General features: G+C 42.3%; 1 protein-coding gene across 1 annotated transcript in view; it reads right to left on the bottom strand.

The window, feature by feature from the left end:
• The window catches only part of PCDHAC2 (protocadherin alpha subfamily C, 2), a 44,222-nt gene extending 38,474 nt beyond the window's left edge, over nt 1-5,748 (bottom strand). Inside the window, exon 1 of the mRNA XM_022566565.2 lies at nt 3,153-5,748. Coding sequence (XP_022422273.2) covers nt 3,153-5,708 — 2,556 coding nt within the window. The 5' untranslated portion in view covers nt 5,709-5,748. The remainder of the gene's footprint in view (nt 1-3,152) is intronic.
• Between the last annotated feature and the right edge of the window lie 13,779 nt (nt 5,749-19,527).

Here is a 19,527-nt window from a genome sequence, read left to right as displayed (position 1 = left end):
AACTCATTTCTGCTATACCCTTTTGTGATTTCCACATCTTGTGCTAACTGGTCCCACTGAGGCGCAGTTGGACAAATCTGCCCAGAGCACTCAAAGTGACTCAGCAGTCACAGGACCACAGATGCACAGAAACCACCTTAAGACTTGGTTCCTTTTCTTGGAGATTCTGAAGAGGGTGCCAACCACATTCAACACCAGGTTTTCAGAAGTCTCCAAAGAGAAATTCTGCCCCACTGCTAAACAGTTACTTCAAAAACCTCACTGCACAAGTGGCTCACGAAATAAACTCATTGGGGGTAAAATCTACCAAAAGATTAGCCTGATGTTAAATACTGATATTTAATAAGCAACAGGAGAGAAATTAGAGACAGAACAAAGATAAAAGATCTGAACAGGTTTGGCCAATGGTAGAACAAATAAAAATATCCTACTTTGGTGGTAACGTTTTTACTCATTGATCCTCCCATTGGTGACCTACTTCTATGCAAAGAATTCCTTTTTCCAGAGCAGTTAATTAACACCACTAGGTGAATCAGTGGTAGCCTGAATGCCTGAGTATCCCATATCAAAAGGAATATAAACATTGGGATTTCTATCTACTCATACTGTTTCAAAAAGCACAGTCTTTGGAGTTAGACAGATATGACTTAAAATACCACTAGTAGAGTGACTGTGTGTGTTACTTAACCTCTCTGAGCTTGTTTCCTCGTGTGTTAGATGTTGATAAATATTTAATGTATGACTTACAGGTAATGAAACCATACATATATTGCAGTGCAGAATATTTTTGTATAGTAGGGTGGTCGGTGAGCGTAAATTCCCTTACTCATCCTTTCCAATCCCCATCTAATTTTAATGTAGGCACATGGAATCAATTGCACCCCAGGACTCTCCTGCCATCTGCAGTGAGTGGGTAGGGAAGAAAGAAAGCCTAACGTGAGAGTTTAACAGGTTGATCTAGCAGTGATGACTTTCAGAGTTGAATGATTTTTGTCCCCATTTTGCCATGCTATGACAACGTGACTCACTCTCTACCTATAACCGCAATAATTCCAGGAGCTTTAGATCTTAGGGCTCTCTTCACTGGATTTCCAAAAAGTGTCTGGCAAAAATTTGCCTTTATTAAAATCATGTACTCTCCTGGCAAAATCCCACAAAAGCAAGCCCTTTCCTGACATAATTTTCTCTCTAAATTAAAGGTTTGTGAACCAAAGCACATATTAACACATAGGTCAGTATAAGACAGAAATAGTTCACGTATCAAATTGCCCCAAGCTTTGAGTCAGGAGAGAGAGGGTGAGAGTGTCACTCGCCTGCGCTTCTGGCTCACAGCTGGTTGCAAAGCTTGCCTGGCCTGCTCTCTGTGCCTCTTTACCACCTGCAGCCCACCCAGGCCCAAAAGGACTTAACAGTAATTTGTTCAGCAAATGTCTACAGCATCCTTATTTAAAATTAAGCCTTTCTACATGCTGCCAAAAGCTATGATCTAAAGAATTTTGGAGGCTCTTTGGTTTCCCCTCCCCCACCCCATTCTTCTTAATCTGCAATCTGCCTCCCGTGGCTGCTCAGCATTGACTAACATCAGGCTCTTCTGATAAATCTACCTACAATGTACATGGAAATTCTCTCAATCCATCTCTGTTCTTTTCTGTGCTTATGCATTCATTTCCTGAAGATGAGCATGAATTTAGAATGTGAAACTATGGACGTTAATAAAAAGACAACAATATGTCAGTGAAAACACATCACAAAAATATAGGAGGGACAAATATTATTAACTCATTTTGTAGGACCTCTGAAAGTCCTAGCTACAAAGTAGTTGTTTGGGAAGAAACAACTCATCACTTTTTATGGGACAAAATTTTGGCTTCTGAAATCCAAGTTTAAAGTATCACAAAGCAGGGTTCTATTATTTCAAGCATGCATATGGAGACAAACACACTACACAAACACATGCACTGTGTCCAACAATTTATATACATCCTTCATATACTGAGCAAACTGGCCTTACACCTACTTAAAACCAGTGTATCTACTAACACCTGTCTCTCTGTCTCTCATGTACAGTAAGCCATCCACTTTCCAAGGCTTTTGTAGCTAGATCCAGAAATTAAATGTGTGCTTTGGAGCATGTTGAAGTACCATTTAAAGTACTGTCATTTAACTTAAGGACATGAAGGGCCTGAAGAGGCTGCTTCACATCTCATCAAAACCTTAGGAATTCTCAAGAGGAAATCAGAAGATTACATTTATGCTAAATGCAGGGAAATCCTCTTACAAGGAGTTCACACAAGGCCAAAAAAGATAACTAGTGGCAGAATTCTTTCTCCCCAACCCCAGCTTGTCCTGGTCTTCACCATATCCCCCACATCCCTAATCCACTCATTCTACCATCTCCCTGGCCCAAGCAGACAAATTGGTTCTTGGATGCCATCATTCATCTCCTCCGACAGCCCCAACAGAATAGTTACCACAGCAAACAGCCAAATCAAACTTTGTCTTCAGGGTGAGGTCCACATTCTATGGCTTTATCACCTCTGACATGAATTTCTAGCAGATCTCATCACATTAGTTCAATGCAATTACCAGAAATATTAACTGGATATATTTCATTGTAGATAGTCCATGGTATAAACAGGGACAGCATACAGAGATGACCACCACAGCCCCGAGAGGTTTCAGAGCTTTTGAAAAACAACACTCCTGTAGGATTTCAAAAGGGAACCTTCCCTGTAGATGATACAGCACAGGCCATTTCTCCTTGAATCTCATAATGTTACCCTCTATAGCATCATCTTATTCTCAGGCCTATTCTATTTCTCTACAGAGCTGTGCTTTAACACCACATAATTAAGACAAATCCTCATTTCTCAAACAATTTTATGGTCAAGGTTTCATATATCTGAAAAGAAAATGGAAAGTAAAACAACTCTCTAGTCCTATTTTTCTAGAGAGGAAACATAGCAGATTATAATCCAATCACAGGTAATACACACACACACACACACACACACACACACATACTCAGTTTACCAGATAACCCTTGTCATTGTTAATAACTCGAGAAAGCCAACTACATGATACTGGGAGGGGGCTGGGGGGAATGTGAAAAATGCATGACTTTGTGGAAGACCCCTTGACTACTATCTCACCTCATTTTGAGAAACAGCTTCGTTTTTTAGAATAATCAGGTTCCCAGCACTCTGCCCACTTTGGCCTGTGAGGTGCCTGCTGTCACCTGCTGCTGCTTGGGCTCCCCCAGGTCCCAGTCCTGTCTGCGCCCCCGTGTTGTAAAACATGAAAGTGTCACTCCCTGAGCCTGCTGTCAGACAGGCCTTGTAGCAGTAGGTCTTGGTGAGGGAGCCGTTCCCTCGCACTTCAATGAAGTGAGGCTGCACTTTGAGGCCGTGTGGTATCCTGGCATCAATATTGTTGTTGGCCTGTTTGTAGAGTTCTGCAGGGCACCTCTCCCTCACTCCACAGAAGCCTCCACAGCACGCAGTGCCATAAGCAGTGTAGCGGTAGCACTTGATGATGCTCAAAACAATGATTGTCAAAAGAAATATAAAAGACACTGTGCTTAATGCTATTATTAGATAAAGTGTAATTTCAGAGTATGTCCGAGGACTTCTCACATGTCTCTGAGTGTCAGGGAGGATTCTGGAAACCCTATCCACTACGGCTACTGTAATGGCCACAGAGGCTGACAGCGATGGCTCTCCATTGTCTCGGACCACCACGGTCAGGTTGAAAGTGGCTCCACTCTCATCTCCCATCTTCCTGGTAGTCCTAATTTCTCCCGTATGTAGCTCTACTTTAAAGAGGTCCAGGTCAGAAATCTGGGCCAGATGGTAGAAGAGCCAAGCATTCTGCCCAGAGTCTGAGTCCATGGCTATGACTTTAGTGACCAGGTAGCCAGCAGGGGCAGTCCGAGGCACCATTTCAATGGCTGCTGACGAATTGGTTGAGGTAGGGTATAGGATGTGAGGGGCATGGTCATTCACGTCCACTACATACACGTTGGTGGTCACAGTGCTGCTCAGTGGTGGGCTCCCCTTGTCCCGGGCCTCCACAGTCACAAAGAACTCCCGAAATTTCTCATAATCAAAGGAGTTGACAGCATAAAGGCTGCCACTGGCACTGTTAATGGAGACATAGGAGGTGACTGGCAGCCCTTGAATCTCCCTCTCCATGAGGGAGTAGGTCACCTCCGAATTCTCCTTTTCATCTGGGTCTGTGGCTTGCACAGTGCAGAGCAACACCCCTGGCAAATTGTTTTCCTCGATGTAAATGGAGTAGGAGTCCTTCAGGAAGCTGGGTGGATTGTCATTGATGTCAGAGATCTCAACCTGCAGTGTCCGCTGGGATGTGAGCTGTGGTACTCCCCCATCAGTGGCTGTCACTGTGATGTTGTAGGCAGCCACTTGCTCCCTGTCCAGGGGGCCACTCACCACCAGTGTGTAGGAGTTTCCAAAGCCATTCAGTCGGAAAGGCAGTGTGGCCTCCAGGCCCAGGCTCACTTTCCGGTTGGGACCTGAATCTTGGTCATTGACACTGAGAAGGGCCACAACGGTGTTGGGCGCAGCATCTTCAGGCACTGGGCTGTACAGGTCCGTGAGCACCACCTCTGGTGCGTTATCATTCACATCCACGATGTCCACCAGCACCTTGCAGTGACCCACCATGGGCACTGGACCCCGGTCTGTTGCCTGCACATAGATCTGGTAGGAAGAGGCCTCCTCATAATCCAGCTCTCCACTTACCCGCACTTCCCCCGTGCTGGCATCGATGCTGAAGAGCTGCCTCTCCCGGTCCGACGTGTAGCTGCTCAAGGAGTACGTGAGTTCGCCATTGGAGCCCTCATCTGGGTCTGAGGCATTCAGCTTCACCACCAATGTGCCTGGGGGAGCGTCCTCCCGAAGCTGGACGCGGTAGGTGGACTGGTCGAAGGCGGGAGAATTGTCGTTAGTGTCCAGGACAAGCACAGAGATCTGCGCGGTGCCTGAGCGGGCTGGGCTGCCCCCGTCCACAGCTGTGAGAACCAGGTGGTGCAAGACTGCCTGCTCGCGGTCTAGGCCCTTACGCAGCACCAGCTCCAGCACCTTACTGTTCTCCTGCAGGGGTTTCAGGTCCAGCTCGAAGTGCTCGCTGGGGCTGAGCTCGTAGGTCTGCACCGAGTTGGTGCCCACGTCGGGGTCCTGGGCGCTCTCTATGTGAAAGCGCGCTCCAGGTGCCACCGATTCGCTTACCTGAAGCTGGTAGTCGGGCCGCGGGAAGCGCGGCGAGTTGTCGTTTATGTCCAGTACCTCCACCTCCACGGCACTCACCGCCACGGGGCTGTGCGCCAGCACTTCCAGGCTGAGCAGGCAGCGAGGCCGCTGCTCACACAGCGCCTCCCGGTCAATGCGCTCGTTGACGAAGAGAGCTCCACTGGTCAGGTCCAGCTCCAGGTAGCGCGGGCTGGGCGCACCCAGGTGGTTGATACGCAGGCAGCCCGGCCCCAAGCGCCGCAGCTCCAGCCCCAGTGCGCGAGCCACGTTGCCCACAAGCGCGCCAGGTGTCTGCTCCTCCGGCACCGAGTATCGCAGCTGGGAGGCCGCTGGGCCCGGCAGCAGCAGTAGCAGCAGGGAAAGCAGCAGCAGCCAGAACATGGGCGTCCGGAGCCGGGGATGCTCTGTCGCCCCAGGTATGGTGCCCGCCAGCTCCATAGCCGCCGGCCGCGGCGGAGGCAGCCGGGCAGGGCCGGAGGCAGCAGCTTCCCCAGCCGTGCTCCACGCCGGGGCCGCGCCTCCGCCTCCGCCTCCGCTCGTGCCGCCCTGCGCCCGCTCCCCCACGCCTCACGAGCTAGCAAACGCCGGGGCCGTTCCCCTCGTGGGCCCTCCGGAGGGCTCCTGGCCCCGCCGCCCGCTCTGATTCCCCATATCCCAGCTCCTCCGCTCGCCTCGGAGTCGCTCAGCCCGGCTTCGTTTCCTGCCGCCGCCGCCGCCGCCGCCGCCGCCGCCGCCGCCGCCGCCGCCGCTGCCGCTGGTCCAGGAGGAGGGAAGAGGAAGCAGAAGAGGAGGGGGAGGAATGCTCAGCAAGTCCGGCTCCGATTCCGCACCGAGGTGGCGGACGGCGACCCGGACTGTCCAGTCGCTCCAGCCACTCCAGCCCCAGCTCCTTCGCCCCGGACCGGCCGGATCCCAGCAGACCCCGGGAACACGGCCACTCCCTTTTTCCCTGCCCCCACTGTCCTGTTCAGCCAGTCTCCACGGTCCCTCGGCTGCTGAACTGGTCTTGTAAGGAGATTATTCTAGGAAAAGCAGTTAAGTCTCTAGGACTCGGGCTTTCAGCTCCCAGAAAAAGATTTCCAAGCGCAAGTCAAGAAAATACACCGAGGGCCTTGGCTAAGTACGGATATCTGGGCGGCGGCTCCACGTTCAAAGAAACAAACGCAAGTGAAGCGCTCTGGGGTTACTGATGATGGGGATTATTTCCCTGACACCAACATTTTCCCTGAATACTCCTAAATACTGCAGAAACTTCTAGGGCGGAGGGAGGGGGGGTGGCAAGTGCTGCCATCTTTCGCGGAGCAAGCCTAAAATTAGCATCCTGCGATCCAACACTCAATTCTGCTCCTAGCCAAGTGGCTTTTACTTCCAGTGTGTGCCTTGGCAAATAACCAATATTTCCGGTTTTAATATTCTTTCTTTAAAAAATTGGTTCCATGAAGCTGCAGGCTAAGCTCTTATTTAACCCCTTTTGATCATAGTGGGGAGAATCTGGTAAAATTTTAAAGAGATTCTTCCCTCAAGCTTTTCCTCATTTTACTTCAATTTTTTTTTCATTTATCACCCAAGACATTTTCTTTCTTTCAAGAGTGATTTAATTTTTTTTCTTTAACGGATGACAATGTCTTCAAGAGCCTGCAAAACCATTACATCAAGAGAGTTACTCTTGATTCCCCAAGCCTGGCTGGAATTTGGACTCCATTAATGCCTTGCAGTGAAAAGTCTGCTGTTACTAAGCAAAATGTGGAAGGCTGGGATTTATCTCACAATAGCCAGCAATTTCAATGGCTGCAGCTCATCTTACATAAATATAAGTTTCCTTTACCCTTCCGGGTCTCTGTTCCCCTAAGACTCCCCCCTTGTATTGCTGCAGAGGCAACAAAAGGAAAACCAATTGTCAGTGAACAAGAAGGCAGAAGGATCAGAGGAAGCCTTTCTGTTCTGTGTCATTGCCTCTGTTTCTCTGTTTTGAACATCCACTGTTCCCAGGCCCTCCCATCTATTCCACAAGAGTTTAAAATTCATTGTCCCCCTTGTACAAAAGCACTCACTAAAGTGTTCTTTCTCCTTCTTTCTCTCAGCATCCTCTCACCCCTAGATCTTCTGCTGTCATTTTCTAGCTATGAACTGGAACAAAACTAGAAGGAGACCTGACATTTGGCATGCTTCCCTCCTTCAGGGCATAGTTGAAGGGGCCAAGGCACCCAGGTTTCAAAGGCCTGGACTAGCACATCTCTTCCTCCCACCTACCAAGTACAGCAGCTGACAACTCCACAACCTAACCCATTTTATTCCAGAGAAGCTCCCAGCTTCCTCCTATCCCTGCTGCTTCTTATTTGTCCTCTTTGTTCCCTCAGGAGTGCAAAGTGGGAAGCAATTTCCATCACATTCTATTCCTGTTCCTGTTCTTAAGCCTCTGGCTTCTCCCTCTCTGTCTGCTTCCTCCCAAAATGTCCCTACAGTAACTCTGTCTCTGCTGTGGTAATTTGATCTCAGAAAGCCTTTAACTCTCAAGTGCATGAAATGTAGGCCTGGCCTATGTCTTCACCCATTACTTATTTCTGAAAATAAATGGGTTATAGGTGGAATCAAGTTATAAGTTGTCAGGAAGAATGACCTTTTCTTCCCTCATCTCCTCCCAGGCTTTCACAGTCGCTGCCACCTCTGCCCACAGCTCTGAAACCTGGTCACTAGGCATTGACCATGCGTGGACCTGTGCCCCTGAAAAGATCACAGGCACTTAAAGAAGAGATTAAAATGACAGAGGCTTGGTAATGTTTTTAATGGAAGCCCCCAAGTGTCAAATCTCAGGAGAAAAATCAGGGCTCCTCTATTAGCAATCTTGTCATCTTCCAGCAAGGACATCTGCCAGGTTGTCCATTTTGATGTGTTGGGATCATAAGCTTCAACTAGTACTTACTCCCTCAATGGCTGAGAAGACAAACATAGCACCAACATAAATCAGCCACCTCTTCAAAGACGTACTAAAGAGATGGCAAACTCTGTATTTGGCACTACAATGATTTAGTTGCTCATACTAGTGTACATGTCTCATGCCAACCTTACTAGTTGGTGGAATAGGATTGCTTAGATTGCTGGCAAGTGCCCTGTCTACGAATATTAATACTAATGCCTCAACCACACCACTATGCATTCCTTCCTTTCCTTGGACCTTCAAGAACCCCCTATTGAAAAGCAGAATAGTGCAGATTTTGAAGTCAGTCACACCGCTGCCAATGACTAACCGTGTGGACTTGGTCATGTTACTTAACCTAAGCTTCAGTTTACTCATTTTAATTGGGGAAGACAATTTTAAGTTAACTCATAGAATCATTACGATTACATGAGATGATGTATATAAAACAATCTGAGAGAGATTAAGAGGTATAAACTTCCACTTACAAAATAAATAAGTCACAGGTATGAAATGTACACTATGGGGAATACAGTCAATAATAATGTGATATCTTTGTATGGTGACAAACGCTAACTAGACTTATCACGGTGATCATTTTGTAACACATAGAAATATTGAATCACTATGTTGTGTACCAGAAATTAACATAGTGCTGTTGGTCAATTATACTTCACAGACAAACACACAGAAAAAGAAATCACACAACACTGTAAATCAACAATACTCCAATAAAATTTTTTAAAAAAGAAATAAGATCTGTGGTTAAGAGGTGGGGGGGGATAGGAGAGGGGAGTTTAGATGAAGGTAGTCAAAAGGTACAAACTGCAAGTTATAAGATAAATAAGTACTAGGGATATAATATACAACATGATAAATATAATTAACACTGCTGTATGCTATACATGAAAGCTGTTAAGAGAATAAATTCTAAGAGTTCTCATCACAAGGAAAAAATTTTTCTTTTATTTTCTATCTATATGAGATAATGGATGTTCATTAAACTTATTGTGGTAATCATTTCATGATGTATGTAACTTAAATCATCATGCTGTACACCTTAAAATTATACAATGCTGTATGTCAATTATATCTCAATAAAACTGGAAAGAAGAAAAACCAATCTGCATAGTAATTGACAAGTACGTTATTATTATCATTATTATTATTATTAAAATGCAACAATTTATTATCATCAGATAACCTTAGTTGACAGTCTATATATAGCATGGCCCTTTAAGGTATCAAACAGAGATAAGCACCTGTAACTATGCCAGACAGAAAGTCAGTGATGATGGAGAAGATGAGTGTGCACCAAAGTTAAGCTTACCCAATTATTTCTAGAGCTTAGCCTATATTTTGAAAACAAAAACCAGTCCCTTTCTATATCAGCAAAGAAAAGGGACTTCCATCATGAGAATTCCTTCAAGGGATTTGTTCCCTCACAAGAGATTCACCTTTTTAGGATATGTGAAAATACTTTAGCAACAGAGTACAGAAGTGTTCCCAAAAATGCTGTAATCTCTAGCTCCCAGTATAGAGCTTGGCACAGAGGTACTTAATTAATGTTTCTTGAACAGAACTAAATTTACAACTTTACCTGTGCAATTCTCTCAAATAGAAATAGCTTCATCTTTTCTCTCCCCCTTTTAAATGTTCTCTATATCTCAATGTCCATCTTAAAACCTACCTAATCCATGAAACATTGTCTACTCTAAACATACTGTCTTTTTTTTCTCTTTCATAGTCTACATCTCTCTCAATGCTGACATTCAGAATTCTGAATGTGTCATTCTTTAATTCATCCAAATGCTTTAATATTATTTCCTTACCTTAATTATACACAACCTACAAGCAGAAGCCATGTTGTATATGTCTGTGTATTTCTTCACAGTGTAGGAAAACTTACAGACTCTCAATAAATAAGTGATGGCTGTTTCGTTTTCTTCAGATCCTTTTTTAGCAGATTCAAGAAGTGCTGCTACTTCTCCCTTTTTCCCCCAGGTCTAATGGTGAGAAGGCTCAAGAGCCTACAATGATTTTACTTCCTTTAAATTTTAAAATTCAAAATATTTCAAACCTGGAGAACTGAATCCTACTAATGAAGTTGCTGGACGCTAAGAAAGGCTCTGCTCAGAAGTATTATCACTCTTTCTACTTTATATTATAATTAAAAATTGTAAAATAAAGGTATTCCTTGCTCATAACTAACATGGGAAGTGACATGATACGAGAAGTGCCACAAAAAGACATGATTTTGTTTACCCCCATGTTAGATGAGAACTTTGAAATAGTATCCCTTAATTGTATCCCTTAATTGTATTTGTAAAATGCATCTATCACAAGGTCATTGGACACAGGAGCAAAACCAATCAGAACACAACCCAATTAAGCCTCTAAGAAAGATACTGGTATGGGACTTCCCTGGTGGTCCAGTGGTTAAGACTCCCAATGCAGGGGGCCCGGGTTCTATCCCTGGTCAAGGAACTAGATCCCCCATGCCACAACTAAAGATCCCGCGTGCCACAACTAAAAAAAGAGAAAAGATCCCACATGCGGCAACGAAGATCCCGCATGCCAACTAAGACCTGGAGCAGTCAAATAAATAAATAAATATTAAAAAAAAAAAAAGAAGAAAGACAAATACTGGTACTCAGTGAACTCTCCTAATTCACATAAATTTTCCTTTCTCTATTATTAGTGCCATTACAAATCATTTTACTTTGGGGAACCAAACAATCTGGAGTCTTTTGGCCACAGGGCAAGGGGACATGCTCATTAGTTGGATCAGGCTTTGGGCTGACCATTATGGGAGTACCTGCCAAATAGGGAAGGTTCTAATTTTCAATTTTAAGTTGTATATTTATGTTGTTCCACAAACTGAGCACATGATATATAATTTAAAAACAGAGACAAATGAACATCCCAATGTTTAGTGTGGTCCAAAATAGTTTTAAAATTCCATCTTGTTATAAACGAACTGTACTTCTGGTCTTTATGCATCTTCAGAAGGAAAATGTTTACCAACATGATTACAGCATTTGTCACAGGTACAGCATCCAATGGTTGGAGAGATAAAAAAGATTTTTCAAATAACATTATGGCTGAATTTTTTCCACAGTCCCTTCCCTCCAGAGGGAATGCATTAACTCTTAGGGAAAGATCCTCTAAGTTTTTATTGATAGTTCTGAAAAATTAATATACTGTTGATTTTTGACTGAGGCATCTGAAAATTGCTTAGAATAAGCAAAGGAACTCAAACTATCTTTGGACAAGGACTAGTAAAAACAGAGAATACATTAAAGTCTTGGGGCAGATTGTGTAATATAAGAGATAAAAATCAAACTATTCAATTATTTGAGGGCTTTGCTTCTCTATCAGTATTTTCAATTGAGATGGCCTACCAAGAATCACAGAATATTAAAGGTTGAGAGAGATTTAGAAAGTATCTCACCCAAATTCTTTATTTTTCATTGAACAAAATGTTTCAGTAGAACTTGAACCCCAAGGTCAGTGAGGAGATAGGAAGCATAAAAGTGCTATAAGTAAGCCAAGTGACAAATGATCTTCCAGAGTACTAGAAGAACTTACGGATGTGACTATTTTTCCTATTTTTTTGGAATTTTTCCAAATTTCCTATTTTTAAAAAAGTGCCATTGAGTTTGATATAAATTCCTTCAAAACTCTATTGTTACTAAAGTAACTGTATATGAGCACTTAAAGGCATTCAATACTAGGGACTACTTTGGCTTAACTGAAAACTGGTAACATCAAACCTACCACATAGACTTAAAAAAAATTTCACATGGGCATTCTAGATTTTCAGTTGCCAGACTCATTGATAAGGGAAATGCTACAGGCATAGTCTATTTGGAATTCGTGGAGACATTAAACAAATTCCCCCCAATATATCCTTACAGACAAAAGGAAGAAAGAAAGGCTGCAAGACAGTATGATTAGATGATTTCATAATTGTTTGGATAACAGTGAGACAAAAAGTGTTTATTAATGGAATGCTTCAGCCTGGAAGGAAAATTCCTGTAGGTGACTGCTGAGATTCACCATTGGTCTTATCCCTTATTCAATATTTTATCAATGACTCAAAGTGAGGAAGCATCAAGTGTCCAGGCCAATCCAGCAACAAGTTGAGCTCTCTAGAATGAGAATATCAACTGCCTAGGGTAAAACATGATTCTAATTCAATAACATTAGTACCAGTATTCTATCTGAGACTCAATACATGCCAGAAATTGGTAAGTTTGTATTTAATTTCTGGCTTCCAGTATTGCCATTAAAACCTGTTCCAAGCTTCCATTCATCACTCAAGGCCTTTTATTTTAATAGAAAAACTTGTTTGGCTCTGTTTCTCCTCTGCAGTTCTTGGGATTTTAGCCATAGAATAAAATAAGATGGTAATTTGGCACTAAAAAATATCCTTGTTCCCAAGTGGGTTTTAGCCACAGCATTCATCGATCTGTATACTGTTTTTTTCTATTTCAAAAAATGTAGATATTGTTGAGGTACCTCAAATTGGAACTGTTTTCCAGGATATGACCTAAGCTCAGTCTAAAGGAAGGCCATGGCATCTCCTTTCTATACCCATTGTGTCTGTTGCTTGGAGAAAACAAACTTATACCGCCACCTAAAAAGGGTGAATTCTCAAAAGTATCTGTTCATATATTCAGAGTATCAACTAATTGTTGGCTTTTGGGGTCCTCCTTGCCATGCTGATGCCTTAGCACTACTGTTTACATATTATGTCTATACATATTAACTCATTTAATGCTCACAAGAGCACAATCCCCAGTCAGGTTGGTACTGATGAAGAAACTGGATCCCAAAAAGGTGAAGGAATTAACAGAATCTTCAGGAAGCTCTTGTCCATGCCCTTGTTTCTTGAGATAGTAACACTACATCTGACCACTACACATGCACTTCTAATTAAGAATCATGTTACTGGCCTCCAGCAATTAATTTCCAAGTATTTTATATGAGATCCTATCCAATTGTTTTGGGGTTTTTTTGCGGTACGTAGGCATCTCACTGTTGTGGCCTCTCCCGTTGCGGAGCACAGGCTCCGGACACGCAGGCTCAGCAGCCATGGCTCACAGACCCAGCCGCTCCGCGGCATGTGGGATCTTCCCGGACCGGGGCACGAACCCGTGTCCCCTGCATCGGCAGGCGGACTCTCAACCACTGTGCCACCAGGGAAGCCCTTCAATTGTTTTTATAACTACAATTTTTTTGTCTTTTAGAGACTTCAATTGGAATATATATATATATATACACATACACATACATTCATATATATGTATTTGGACTATATATATATTTTAAATGGCTGGCCTTAGCAAAAGTGTTATACAAAATAGATTTGTATTTCATATCCCAGCCTCTTCCTTCAGTACTATCTTCCCACCTATGATATTCTGCCTAAGTAATGGGGTTTTACAAATGAATTGGCTTGTGGGATCTTGGTTCTCCCACCAGGGATTGAACCCGGGTCCCCTGCATTGGATGCAGAGGGTCCTACCCACTGGACTGCCAGGGAATTCCCAGACTTTTCTAATATAAATCTCATTAGTGTATTCCTTGTGATGGATTTTGTTACATAAATCCTTTAGCAGTTATGTGTACATTATAAGGTGGGTAAAACATAAATTCTCTAAATTAGCCAAGTTAAGATGTACTATGTATTCTGTGATATTAAAAGATCCTTTAAGGCATTTTGATGAGAAATTAATGTTACCTAAAACCTTTATCAAAGTTAGAAACCTTTTATTAAAATTAGAAAAGACTTATAGATTCTTCAATTTTGTGGTATCCTCAGAACTTTTTACACATATCTTTTAGGTAGTAAGATCTAGGATTAAATTTCTCTAGCAATAATAGACGCAACTCCACTTCAAGGTTTTTAATCCCATTGTATGCTTAGGTCATGCACCTACTTAGGGTCCTCTTACAATAATCCTGCTTGATGTAAAACCAGACTCCAAGATTCAAGATCTGGCTCTACTGTTTATTATGTGTCATTGGGAAAGGTTTTTTTTTTTCCTCTAAATCTCAGCTTAGTAAAATAAAGAAAAATAGTACTTACTACCAACAGTTCCTGCTAGACATTTATTCAGATAAAGCATGTAAATTTTTCATTGTATAAATTCTCAATGATTATTAGCCAGAAAAAGGAGGGGTGCAGCATGGGGATAGAAGCCTCATAAAATTATCCAAATAACCTGAGGAGAAAGGAGGGATGAGTCAAAAGACAGCAAAAGCCCAAGTTTCTGCATTCCTTTTTTGCGTACTCTACTTGACTGACAGAATTGAGAAGAAAAATCTAGTTCTATTTATAGTAATGGTTCTATTTATACAGCATCTCTGAACTAAGGGTCTCAAAGATCATTTAACTTATACATCTACAACTTGAAGTTGCTTGATGCCAACTTCAGCTTTTCAGTCCTGAATAGGAAAATATATATATGTGTGTGTGTGTATATGTGCATGTGTGTATACACGCACACACACACACACACACACACACATACATATATATACACAAAACTCCGCAATCAATCAACACTTTAACGTGAGACTTTTCTTTATCTAAATCTATTGGGGAATTTTCCAATAAACCCAGTGAACCAAAGACAATGGGGTGGTAACTTTAATGAAGATATAAAACTGAAGCATAGAATGGTTTGATAATTTCCTAGAAATACAGAGTTGATTTCAAGCAGAACTGGGGGAAAAAATCTCACTTTCTCTCTTTCCAACTCAATGTTACATCTATTACAACAGAGTTGTCACCCTAAGATATTCAATATCCTTTATGATTAAAATTTCATCATAGCCTCTCATGATTGGTTTTCTGCTGTACTCTCAAACTAGACTAGTATTCCTCTGATCCAATTATAATAAGCTCATTTAAACTGTATATGAAAGATTTATTGGTTCATAAATCAATGAATACATAGGATATATTGGACAGATATGCCTCCTACGATATGTAGATTTAGTGTTCCTTAAGCTAGCAGGAGTTGAAGAATAAATAGGATTTTCAAGTTACAAAAAGTCATTCTTTCCAAGTGTCAACAATGATGTGTTAAGAAAGTAGCAGCAACCCTAAAAATGTCAGACTGTGAGTTTCCTGAGTACAAGGATGAATATTGCATCCTTGGATGAAAAATTTAGCTATAATTCTGAGAACTAGGCAATTTTAGTTTGGGGGTAGGCACAGAAAATTAAATTATCATGGATTATTCCCTATTCTTATTCTCTCCCCAACATATTTTTTTTTTTTTTTTTTTTTTTTTTTTTTTTTTTTTTTTTTTTTTTTGCGGTACACAGGCCTCTCACTGTTGTGGCCTCTCCCGTTGCGGAGCACAGGCTCCGGACGCACAGGCTCAGCGGCCATGGTTCACGGGCCCAGCCACTCCGCGGCATGTGGGATCTTCCCAGACCGGGGCACGAACCCGCATCCCCTGCATTGGCAGGCGGACTCTCAACCACTGTGCCACCAGGGAAGCCCTCCCCAACATATTTTGAAAAGAATCATGGAGGGATTCAATGGTGTTACAATAGATAACCAAATTAAATTATCAAATTTAATTCTCATTAAAGAATTTGTATATGCATCAAGGTTACTGAGTCAACATTAAAAGTGAATGGAGGGACTTCCCTGGTGGCACAGTGGTTAAGAATCCGCCTGCCAATGCAGGGGGCACAGGTTCAAGCCCTGGTCCGGGAAGATCCCACATGCTGCAGATCAGCTAAGCCTGAGCACCACAACTACTGAACCGATGCTCTAGAGCCCACGTGCCACAGCTACTGAGCCTGTGAGCCACAACTACTGAAGACTCCGGGCTTGGAACCCATGCTCCACAACAAGAGAAGCCCACAGTGAGAAGCCCCCAGACCTCAACAAAGAGTAGCTCCCGCTGACTGCAACTAGAGAAAGCCCACGTGCAGCAACGAAGACCCAATGCAGACAAAAATAAATAAATAGATAAGTGAATGGAGGTTTATTTTCTCTTGATGACAATGATAGAGACACTATTCAACAATAAATTCCTAAAAAATTCCTAGAGCTCTGAAAAAACAACATCTACAAATTCACTTAGGTGGTTGTGTAAATTTATGTGTACAACTTCGAGAGGAAAAACGTTATTTGATATCTCAGTAGGACATAGACATATTTGCACACTTGGTTAAAGTGAGCTGTAAAAAAATTAAGTTTAATGCCTTTATGTGATTTCCATTAGTTATCTTAAAATAGAATGCATCTTGGAACTCTTTCAAATTGCATATTAAGAAATTCACAGAATGATACTGACTTCAATATATGCTTTCTTGAGAATTTTGTTTCTGCTTTCTTTATATCTTCACACTTTCGAGTCCAAGACTGAGGTTCTAAGCTTGGGGAACTTAAAAAAGTTAATAAATTTAAAAAAAAAAAGTGAATGGAGGGACTTCCCTGGTGGTGCAGTGGTTAAGAATTCGCCTGCCAACGCAGGGGACACAGGCTCTATCCCTGGTCTGGGAAGCTCCCACGTGCCGCAGAGCAACTAAGCCTATGCACCACAACTGCTGAGCCTGTGCTCTAGAGGCCACAAGCCACAACTATATATTGAGTCTGTGTGCCACAACTACTGAAGCCCACGTGCCCTACAGCCCACATGCCACAACTACTGAGACCACACACCACAACTACTGAAGCCCGCATACTCTAGGGCCTGCGTGCCACAACTACTGAAGCCTGTGCACCTAGAGCCCATGCTCCACAAGACAAGCCACCGCAATGAGAAGCCCATACTCGCCACAACTAGAGAAAGCTTGCGCACAGCAACAAAGACCCAATGAAGCCAAAAAAAAAAAATTATAAAATGATGAAAACTTAAAAAAAATGTATGCATGGGGACTTCTCTGGTGGCCCAGTGGTTAAGAATCCACCTTCCAATGCAGGGGATGTGGGTTTGATCCCTGGTTGGGGAACTAAGATCCCACTTGCTGAGGGGCAACTAAGCCTGCGCGCCGCAACTACTGACCTGTATGCTCTGGAGCCCACGTGCCACAACTAGAGAGCCTGCGTGCCACAACTACTGAGCTCATGTGCTCTGGAGCCCACACACTCTGGAGCCTGTGCACCACAACGAAAGATCCCACATGCCGCAATGAAGATCCTGCATGCCGCAGCTAACCCGCCACAGCCAAATAAGTTAAATAAATAAATAAATAAATATATGCATGGAACATGTTTTTTTAAAAGAGCTGTAAACACATATAATTGTGACTCTACTTAGGTTTTGGGATTACAGATGATTTCTTTTCCTAAAACATCTACAATGATCATGTGGATTTTTAACAGAATTTTTAACGGAAAAATTATTTTAAAATCTATTTTCAACTTTACTGGCTACCTATTTCCTCATGATAAAATCTAAAATTCTAAGCATTGCATTGAAGGATCTTATCTGATTCTAACTTACCTTTCTAGCCTCAACTTCTTCCTTGCTTACACATGTACAGTATACTCTGGCCAAAACAAACTATTTTCAGCTTCTCTTATGCTTTCTCATTCCTCCAGGCCTTTATGGTTTTTGCTCTGCCTGAAATACTCATTCTCCACTCTACCTCCTTGCTTCCTAAATGATCCATTAATCTTCTGCTATAGAGATATCTTATATGGGAAGATTTCCCTGCCTATCCCCACCCTCCATCAAACACCATATTGAGTTAGTTGCTTTTCCTCTGGGCTTCCTACGTAGCACGCATTTGTTTCACTGTAGCTCTAATTTGTTTGTACTATATTTGACAGTTTACCTGTTTGTTGTTGAGATATCTTTCACTGTTATGGATTATATCTTATCTGTCTACACATTTTGAGTGTCTCATGCTCAAAAAAGTATGTCAAATGGAGTGACTAGAATAAAGAAATATAGAAATTGTTGTATGTCAAGTAAAGCCACAAATACCACCTCTAATAAAGTTTGATTATCTGAATGTTTTTGTGTTTTCTTTTTTTACTGAAATATAGTTGACTTACAATGTCATGTTAGTGTCAGGTATACAGCACAGTGATTCAGTTATATACATATACACACACATATATACGTATATATGTATATATATATGTGTATATATATATATTTTTTCAGATTCTTTTACCTCATAGGTTATTGTCTGAATGTTTTTAAGTGAAAGCATGTGCTCTCTTGGTTCAGTTACTAAGTATTTCATAGTAGAATTAATGTATGAATTACTTTCTTTCCAAAATTAATAATAAAATATTTAAATCCCCCTATGAAGCATTTCAATACTACTTAGATGCTAGTCTGCTGGTGATAAAACTGTATAATAGGGAATCTCGGCTAATGGCAGCCTAAATTATTCAGAGCAGCCATCTTACTAAAAGCAAGTAAATATTCTGGATAAAATATTAAAACAATTATCTTAAAAGCACTAAAAACCAGATAAGTTAATGAGGAACTGCTAAGACAAATTCTGGAGGAAACTTAAATCCAAAGAGGTGAGCAGAATTTTGAACTTGCTTTTCGTTCTGAAAGCATCTGCCAACACAAACTTGGACATAAATTCAGATAATTTGTGGGATGAGGAAGACAGAAATTAAGGACCAGAATGTACATAAACTAAGGATTCTTATAGGATTTCCAAACTACAGTAATCTGGAACCCCAAGGACTGTATTCTCCAGGTAACGGTGTAACAAACCTATCCACTCTCCAGCCCAGAGAACTGCTGGGGAGTTTGACTTGGAGCCAACCAAAACAGAAGGAAAACAGGAAAGGAAAAAAAATCTTATAAAGTTGTGGTTGGATACTGGATATCCCACAGATTTTCAGCTGGGTATACATAGAGTCTAAGTCTCCAAAGACCCTCAAGTCTTGAACTTAGATTAAAGCAGTTTACAACTAGTAGTTTTCAGACACTGGCAGGTGTAAATAAAAATCTATCCTGAAGGCACTTTCATTCAAGATCTCAGGATATCCTGACAAATATTATTTTCAGGGTAATGACCATCACAAGTCAGGGGAAATCTGGCACACATGGAAATATGGAGCTGTGATCAAAAACCAGCTGAAGGGCTTCCCTGATGGCACAGTGGTTGAGGGTCCGCCTGCCGATGCAGGAGACATGGGTTCATGCCCCGGTCCGGGAGGATCCCACATGCCGCAGAGCGGCTGGGCCCGTGAGCCGTGGCCGCTGAACCTGCGCGTCCGGAGCCTGTGCTCCGCAGCGGGAGAGGCCAAAACAGTGAGAGGCCTGCTTACCACAAAAAAAAAAAAAAAAAAAACAAACAGCTGAAGCAGCACACAGCAGAAACATACTT

This window comes from Delphinapterus leucas, chromosome 3 (assembly GCF_059928025.1).
Source record: "Delphinapterus leucas isolate spDelLeu-1000000601 "Yukka" chromosome 3, BTC_Dleu_Yukka2, whole genome shotgun sequence".
NCBI classification, from domain to species: Eukaryota; Metazoa; Chordata; class Mammalia; order Artiodactyla; family Monodontidae; genus Delphinapterus; species Delphinapterus leucas.
This window is presented reverse-complemented; position numbering and strand designations above follow the sequence as displayed.